This window comes from Melopsittacus undulatus, chromosome 6 (genome assembly GCF_012275295.1).
Source record: "Melopsittacus undulatus isolate bMelUnd1 chromosome 6, bMelUnd1.mat.Z, whole genome shotgun sequence".
NCBI classification, from domain to species: Eukaryota; Metazoa; Chordata; class Aves; order Psittaciformes; family Psittaculidae; genus Melopsittacus; species Melopsittacus undulatus.
In genome coordinates this window covers 18,641,306-18,650,092 of record NC_047532.1, presented here as the reverse complement: position 1 = coordinate 18,650,092, position 8,787 = coordinate 18,641,306, and the positions used below count along the sequence as shown (strand labels likewise).

Below are 8,787 nucleotides of genomic sequence, written 5' to 3'. Positions count from 1 at the left end.
CCCCCCGCCGAGAGGCCGCGGTGATGGGCGCGCAGCAGCATCCAGCCTCACTACTTGTATGTCCCGGGTCGGGCCGCTCCGGCGGCAGAGGGCAGCAGGCACCAGGTACCCAGAGACACGCGTGGCTTCATCCCCCCCTTCCTTCTCCCTCCCTCCCTCCTTCTAGGGGGTGGCCCGTCGGGGCCGGGCTGGACGGGGCGGGGGGGATCCAGCAACGGAGGCGGCCCCGGGGCCGTACCCGCTTAAAAGGCGTCAGTGCGGTCGGGACGGGGCGCTGGGACTGGTCTGCGTTCAGGTAAGCTCGGCTCGGGCATTGGGGAGTGAGCCCCGGGTTCCCCCTCCTCTGCCCCTCGGCGGACTGGCCAGGAGGGGGGCTGTGGTTGGGGATCCCCCCTGATCACGTCTCTGCTCTCCGCAGGTGCAAAGATGGGGTGCTTCACCTTTATCAAGGTCATGATGATCCTCTTCAACCTGGCCATATTCGTAAGTGAGCCCCAGATGATGTCTCTGCCCCGGGGGCATCCGACCCTGTCGGCTTCCTGCCCCTCGGAAAACTGCGATGAAAAGGCTGGGGACCGAGGGAGCAGGTCCTGGGGAGCACCTTGAGCGGGGCATGGTGCTGGAGAAGCCATCCCCTGGGGGGTCTCCTGCCCCTCCATGTCCCTGTCCGTGGGGGACTGAGCAGGGGATATAGGTCCATGCGTGACCTGTGCTCCTGGGACCCCGGTGGGGTGCGAGGTCTGGGCTCTGGCACCAAGCTGAGGACTAAAGCCCATGGGCTTGCAAGGGTCTTGCTCCATTGGTGCGTCCAGTGCTGGCCAAAGCCCAGGGGACCATGCTGGGCTCAGGGGATGGAGGCTGTTGCATCAGCGACCCATATCCTTCCTTGTGCTGAAGCTCTGGTGAGGGGTGCGGTGTGCCCCAGAGCAGGGGGGTTTGCTGGGTCCCTGCCTGTAGGGGAGCAGCCCGTGTGTGTTACAGTGACCTGCAATGCTGGGGGTCTCCCAGTATCCGAACTCTTTTCCAGTGCTGGGATATTGTGAGTTTCCAGAGCACATACAGCCTCTGCTCCCACCCAGGGCTAAAAGGTGGTGGGACTCTAAGAACCACCCTGTCTATGCAAGAGCAATGGATCCAGCAGGAAGGGGCTGTGTTGGGGTACAGCTGCGGGAAAGGGGGTGCTGCAGAGCCTCCAGCCTCACCCTGGTGAAACACTGCTGACTTAATGCTCCTTCCAGGGCTCGGAAAAGGTAGAGCAGGTGGAGGGCAGGGCTAGGGCAGGCTGGAAGCAACCCTGAGCTGACCTTGCCAGGTGTATGTGAGCCTCTGTGTAAGTGGGCATCTTCCCTGGATGGAATCTGTGGCCAGTGTGAGCTGGACATGTGGGTCCCTCTGTGGCCAGGGGGTGGGCGGTGACACGGCTGGCTTGGCTGCCTTGAACAGGGGGAACTGTGACACCACAGCTGGGAATGTGCTGGTGGTGGGGTGTGTTTCAGGATACTGACCCATCCGGACACCCCAAGTGTGTGGCAGCAACACCCTGAGCTGCTTTCATTGACTTGTAAGCAAGAACTTACAAAGGGGAGAAGGAGCTGTGCCAGGACCTTCCCCAAATCACACATCTCTGCCTGCCTGGGAGCTGACGTTGTCTTTCTCCTCCCAGCTCAGTGGTGGGACCCTGCTAGGAGTTGGCATCTGGGTCACAGTGGATGGACAGTCATTCCTGGATATATTTGGGGCGATTTCCTCCAGCATCCTGCAGGTTGTGAATGTGAGCTACTTCCTCATCGTCATCGGTGCCATCCTGCTGGTGATCGGCTTCCTTGGGTGCTACGGAGCACAGAAGGAGAGCAAATGCCTCCTGATGATGGTATGGTCCTGACTTGTCTCCTTATCAAGCCTCAGTTGAGCTTGGCCTCTGTTGGGGGAGATCTGAGGGACAGATTGTTCCATGGAGACGTGCTCCGTGGATGTTCCCACGTGGCAGAAGGCTGGGTGGCCCTTGGAAAGGCAGTGCTGGACCTAAAGTCTGCCCAGGGTGAGGGTGAAAGGAAGCAGAAGCTGGTGTTGAGCAGAGGTCTCCTTTGGAGCATGTCTGGAGAGATCAGCCCCATGGGGAGGGCTGGAGGATCCCAAGGTTGTGCTGCCCATGCCCTGCGGCAGAGCTGAAGGCAATGAGACAGGGACTGAGGCCTGAGGTGGTGCCCTGTGGCCTTGGGATCCTGTATTGCTCTGACCTCTCTCCCCTTGCTGCATTCTAGTTCTTCTCAGTGGTGCTGATCATCTTCATTGCTGAAGTTGCTGCTGCCGTGGTGGCTCTGGTCTACACGGGTATTGTGAGTACCATATCTGAGGCTTGCATTGGGTTAATCTGGGACCCATTCCTACCCCTTGGGAAAACAGGAGGCGCTGGGGCTGGTGGTGCTGCCCACAGGTTGGGGAAGCTGAGAGGTGGGCATTGCTGCTGGAGGAAGGGAAGCTGGACCCTGTTGGCACCAGCTATGTGGGCAAGGTGGGATGGGCTGGCTGGGGTGAGAATGGAGTGAACAGGGATTCCCATTGCCCTAAAGAAATGAGCATTATGGTCCAAGTTTTGCCCTCTTCTTTCTTTCAAACACCTTAAGCTAGTACCAGCCTTGACACCTCTCCACCTCTGGTGGTAGGAGCTACACAGGAGAGGAAATCCCTAATGCTTCATGCTCAAACTCACCCCTGTATTAAACACCTGAGAAACCACCTGGGGAGAAAGGTGACTGCCTCATTAGGCACTGGAGAAGTCAACCGCAGAGCAAACATCATTCCTGGCTCCCTTGTGCTGCTTATCAGATGACTCACTGGTCATAAGTGGCCTGGGTGCCATTAAGTACTGGTTAGTGGGGAAGGGGCCAAGGGATGTGGTGTGATGTGCTCCTGGCCAGTATGGGGGATCTTAGCTCTGTGATGCTCACCAGAACCTTCTCTGATGGTGTTTCTCTGCCTCTCCTTCCAGGCAGGGACACTGCTGACGGCTGTGGTGACCCCTCTCCTGAAGGATAAGTACGGGGTGGATAAGAGCTTCACACACATTTGGAATGTCACCATGACCGAGGTGCGCTGAGCACTGGGACCCCCATCTCTGGGCAAGAATGCTCCCAGCATGGCTCAGTGGTGCAAACCTGGGCTTTGGGAGGGGCAATTCCCATTCCTTGATGGGAATGGGGACACAATCATGATCCTGGATATGCTGAGCTGTCCCCTCCTATCAGCTTCCCAGGTGCCTGGGACCTACCCGCTTGGGATCCAGTGGTCCCATGGCTGGGGGGGAGAGCTGTATATGCTTAATTATGGGCAAAATCCTTGTCCCAGGAAGCCACTGAACACCAGGGTTGAGCTGGGTAACCCCCTCCATGGGGCAGCAAAGTCCAGACCTGGACATCCAGAGAGATACCTGCAGGATGCTCTCCCCATCGTTTCCTCTCTCTCCCTCTTAGGTCCATTGCTGTGGCCTGAATAACTACACAGACTTCAATGACTCCGTCTGGTATAAGGACCATGAAACCTACCCCGAGCCCTGCTGTAATAACACACAGCCCTGCACCTACACGATAGCTGCAGAAAGCAAAGTCACGGTATGGGTGCACCAACAGCTCTTCTCTTCTGGCAGAGCCTGGTTTGGGGTGTGCTTCAGCATGGGGCAGACCCCCCATGTAGCTCCAGACCCAGCCTGGGACATGGTGGTCCCATGGGCCTTAAGTCCTGGGGGATGCCTGGTGGAGGCAAGCAAAGGTGCTGCCATTGCTCTGGTCCTAAGGGGAGCTCTGTAGCAGGTTGGCATGCCTGGAGCTGAGCATGAATCCAGGTTTTCTCTCTGGTTTTCTGTGTGATTTCCCTGCCTATTCCCCTCCTTTCTGCCCCTAATGCCATGGTTTGGCCTGGGAAGTGGCTGAGTTGCCTCCTGAGACCCCCAGACCATCCCCATACTGGAGAACCATACCTTCCTTCCTGGAGCTGCTGTACCCCAGCACGTGGCCATCACCACCTCTTGCTCACCCTCACCTCTGTGTTTGCCTCCTGCAGGGTTGTTTCGATCAGGTCTTGGAAGAAATCAGGACCCATGCAGGTGTGGTGGGTGGTGTGGCTGCTGGCATCGCTGCCTTAGAGGTGAGTGCCTGAGCATCATTGTGCTCCTTCTCCTTGTATCCATGGGGGAATGGTAACACAGGGACCAGCCTGGGTGGCAAGGGGCTGGTGCAGCCCTATGTCTCACCCTCTGCCCCAGGGTGGTTACTGAGCCTTCTTCCATTGGTACACCCAACTCTTCCTCCTTGAGAGTGCTGGGGATGGATGCTACAGGCTGTGACCCAAACCCATGGTGGGTGGAGGGATGTGTCAACACACACTTATGGGTGCTGACTTTCTTCTTGCCACCCCAGATTGCAGCCATGGCAGTTGCCATGTACCTGTACTGCCATCTGGACCAGAAATGACCCCACGAGGCAGGAGATGATCTGCCCCCACACATCGTGCTGGGGTGCTCCTGTGGCGTGCCGTGCTCTCCGGGGGACCCCATCGCTCCCTGGGCCTGATGCTGTCTTGTGCACTGTGATTTTGTAGCTGTGTTTTGATCTACTGAGCTGGGATCTGTAGAGTTTGTGTATATTTTTGTACTGTTATGGGACGCTGAGTCTGTACATAGTGATTCAGGGCGGGTTTTGAAGGGGGGGGGGGATCTGCTTGGTCTGTTTAGCTGATGCCAGAGGGAGATAAAGAAGCACAGGGGCTGATCAGGGCTGCTGATCTGGCAGTGGCACAGCAATGCCTTGATAAACCCTTGCAGGCAGCTGCTGTGCCTTCCCATTCTGTTCCCACTGTGTTCCTAAGTGGGGGCTGCTCCGTGCCCCCCTCGTCACTCCATTGAATCACTGTAGGTGGTAACTACACTTCCTATGGGGATGTATCTACCCCTACACGTTTCCTGCCAGCCCTGACTGTGTTGTCACCTAAAGAGGCACTGGCTGGTCTGTGCCCCTGCCCTGGCATGAAGACAGCCCTGTTGGTCCCTGTCCCTGTGGTGGCCAGGGCTGCCCCCCTGTCACATCATGGCTGAGCCCTCTCCATGCTGTAAAGAAAACCGATTAAATTGTTCATCTTGGATACAAACCTGGAGCCGATCCCGGTGCTGCTTCCATGAACAGCCTGTGCCTGGGGAGCACAGCGGGGAGAGGGGCTGCTTTGCATTCGCCATCCCCAAGAGCCCCATGCAGGCAGCACAGCGCTGCCCGCAGCCTCCTCACCTGCTCCGGTGCTTGGAAACCATCAGCCCCGTGTTTGCACAACAGCCGGGAGCGGCGGGGGCTACCATGAGCCTTGCAAAACAGCCCTGCCCTCCGCAACAGCCGCTGCTTGCTCAGCGACGTGGGTTTAGGGACTGGGCAACAGCCTGGCTTGAAAGGCAGGCCTGGATAGTGGGGGGGTTTGGCCTGGAGTCCGTGTCCCCAGGAGCACCAACCGGGGTGGTAGCCCCCCCCCCCCCGCTCCATCTCTGAGCAGCTCCATCCCCCAGCATTGTCCCACTGGGATGCACACACAGTCCTTCTATGGGGGGTGATGGGTGGGTTTCCAGCCACCCTCTTCCCCAGCGTCACTCCCTTGTTGCCTTTAGCATCACCCGACCTTGAGCATCCCCTTGCCATGCCTCAGTTTCCCCATTTCATAGAATCACAGAATGGTTTGGGTTGGAAAGGACCTTAAGATCATCCAGTTCCAACCCCCCTGCCATGGGCAGGGACAACTCACACTAAACCATATCACCCAAGGCTCTGTTCAACCTGGCCTTGAACCCTGCCAGGAATGGAGCATTCACAACCTCCTTGGACAGCCCATTCCAGTACCTCACCACCTTCACAGTAAAGAATTTCTTCCTTATATCCAACCTAAACCTCCCCTGTTTAAGTTTGAACCCGTTGCCCCTTGTCCTATCACTACAGTCCCTTATGAAGAGTCCCTTTCTAGGAACTTGCTCATTTCAAACACGAGGTGGTTTGGGGTGGCTGCTCTGCTTCACCCCCTTTCTGCCATGAGGTTCTGCACCTCCCCTCTATGGAGCAGAGCACTGTGGGGTGGTGGCAGGTAAGGACGAGGCGATAGGCTGTGGGGCAGGAGCCCAGTGTGCAAACATTCCCCCCGCGCACTGCCTTGCTCCAGCACCCCCTTATCAGCTCCTGCACCGGGTACGGGGCTGCACCGGGGCACAGCTGCGGTTCCTCAGGGGCCAGCACCTCGGTGGCACCATACAGCACCCTGTCGGGGGCAGCGGGGTGGCAGCGGGACAGGCGTGGGTGCCTGCTCCCCACCCCAGGGTGACTCAGCCCTGGGGACATGGGTTCTGGCCCTGCCCCATGGTGAGATGCGTGGGGAAACTGCTATAAAACGGCTTTATCTTCCTTTCCCTCCTCATTGGACACTTGAAGAACCTGGTTCTGACCATAAACAGTGACCTCATGGGTGACGTCAAGCCCTTTAATCCTCTTTTCCCTCTCTGGGTACACAGGAGCCCCGTGCTGCCCAAAGCCTTTCCTGGTTGTGGTGGCCAGGAGCTGTTGTCACTGAGACAGGCACCGCTGGGCACATCTGGCCTGGGCCCGTCCCTCTCTGCTCCTGTATGGGGCTGCCTTGCCAAGTGGGGTCCTGGCAACCACCCTGTGCCATCACCCCAGCAGGGTGCAGTGGGATTGGGATGATTCCCGGATGGTTGGAGGCTCCCGGCTTCACACCTCTTCCTGGCCATGGGGTTTCCCCGCTCAGGGCAGGCAGTTTCTGTGGCACTGGCTGCAACCACAAGCTTGGTTCCTCCCCTCCACCTGCTAGGGAAACCTGAAAGACCAGTTTCTCCTCCCGGATGCAATTCCTCGCCATCACTCTTCCCGGCTCTCAGCTCCCCTGGCAGCCCAAAGGGCAGCAGTGGGGGGTAACCCTGCCAAGTGGGGTCAGATGGTGCAGCCTCCCCTGTGCTTCCAGTGTGCCACTTCCCTCTGCTTCCCACTGCCCAAGCACCTCCAGAGCTGTGGAGATCTACAGAGAACCCCCATTCCAGCTGGCCCCACACCAGCCCCAGGATGCACCCCAGCCCACCACCCCAAGTGGGTGCCACCAGGCATCTCTGCACCTTATAACCCTTAGATTGCCTGATCCCCCAGACTGGCACCCCAAAAAGCTGATCATTGTGCCATTGGAGACCGAGGCCAAACAGTTCCCAGGGGCACATGGCAGCAAACACAAACTTCCTTATTGCCTCCCCCGGAAGGTGTCCTTGGGCCTGGAGTGCCGGGTGTGTGTGCTGGGATGGGGGTTACTCTTTTCCACCTGTAACACAGGACAGCAGGAAGGTAAAGTCTCCCTGTATGGGGACTGCAGCCACGCCAGCAGCACCCTGCCTCCTGCCAGAGCCTGGGCTGCTTCCACACACCTCCTTGTGCACCCCAGTCTGTGGGTTGTGTCTTGCCCCATTCCACCATGGGCAATAGACCCGTGAGGGTCACAACCAGACTGGCCAGAAATCCTTTGGGATGGGGTGAGCTGGTGGGAGTGAAGGGAAGGGTGGCTGAGCCCTTCTCTTGGGTGGGGTTTGCCCTATCTTGGCTGAGGAGGTGATGAGGATGGTGTGGAGAGACCCGATTGTGTGTGGGGTGGCTGGGAGCAGAGATGGGGTCACACTTAGGGTTGTCTCAGCATTGGTCCTTGTGATCTGGGATTTGCTTTGTGTAGGGAAATGGGTGCATGCAGACCCCAGACCCACTGGAATAGTGTGGCATCTCCGGCCTCACCCGGTCTGCTGCCGCCCCATGAGTCCACATGTGATGGGGACCAGCCCAATGCCACCGTATCGCCCACCCTGCAGCAGCCTTGGAACATCCCTCTCCTGGAAACAGCATCTTTTAGGAGCCCACGTGGGGAATTTCCACCTGCTTGGAGAGTGGGATGGCTCAAGGGCAAGCTGCTCCCTCGGAAGCAGTAAGGAAGGGGCTGATGTGTGTGCTGGAGGCTGGGTGAATCCAGATCCCCCATCAGCTTCCTGCAGGGCAGCATCCCCATGGGCACAGGGTGGAGAAAATGAGGAGCTGGAGCTCTACAGGGAAGGCAGATATGTGAAGAGCTGCCTTTCTTCCCCCAGCAGTCCCATGGGGTGCCTGGGCACCCATTGCTCTGCCACCATGGGTGCCATGCACAAGCCAAAGCCTCAGGGGACTTACAGGGTGTGTTTGCCACCAGTGTTGCCTGTTCCAGGGCACAATGGGCAAACGCTGTGATTTAGGACAGGAGCTGCCCTCTCCCTCCTGGGAATTGGTGTTGGTGGGGGGACAGGGTTATCATGAGAGGAAGGAGGAATCACAGCTCTTTGGGCTTGTGCTGATAAAGGGTGTGAATGGGGAGCAAAAGCCAACTCATTCATCACGAGCTGCCCGAGGAGTGCCTGCTGTGTGGGATTTTCCCCCACCCACCATAACAACCTGGCCATGACGTTCCCTAATCCGGCAGGAGAGGACATCCTCGAAGGCCATGGGCTGGCCTGGGGGAAGAAGGGAGGCACTGCACCCTTTCCCCAGCACTGCCTTCCCTTCTCCTCCTCCTCCTGAGAGAAACCATCCTGGGTGTCCACCCGGCCCCAAGGATGCTTTCCGGGCAGCTCCGTGTCCCGGTTATTTGTTGGGGTACCAGAGGAGGTGTCAGAAGGGCTCTTTGGAAGCAGCAGGCAGGAGCTGACATTGAACGTGAGGGGTTAATCATTAACGTGGTGCCAAGCAGGACACA

General features: G+C 58.2%; 1 protein-coding gene across 1 annotated transcript; it reads left to right on the top strand.

The window, feature by feature from the left end:
• Positions 1-214: 214 nt before the first annotated feature.
• TSPAN1 (tetraspanin 1) lies at positions 215-5,143 on the top strand. Its single transcript, XM_005151097.3, has 8 exons — positions 215-295; positions 419-483; positions 1,664-1,870; positions 2,262-2,336; positions 2,990-3,088; positions 3,471-3,608; positions 4,057-4,140; positions 4,413-5,143. The coding sequence occupies exons 2-8, from the start codon at positions 427-429 to the stop codon at positions 4,464-4,466; spliced, it is 714 nt and encodes a 237-aa protein (XP_005151154.2). The 5' UTR covers positions 215-295; positions 419-426; the 3' UTR covers positions 4,467-5,143.
• Positions 5,144-8,787: the final 3,644 nt, after the last annotated feature.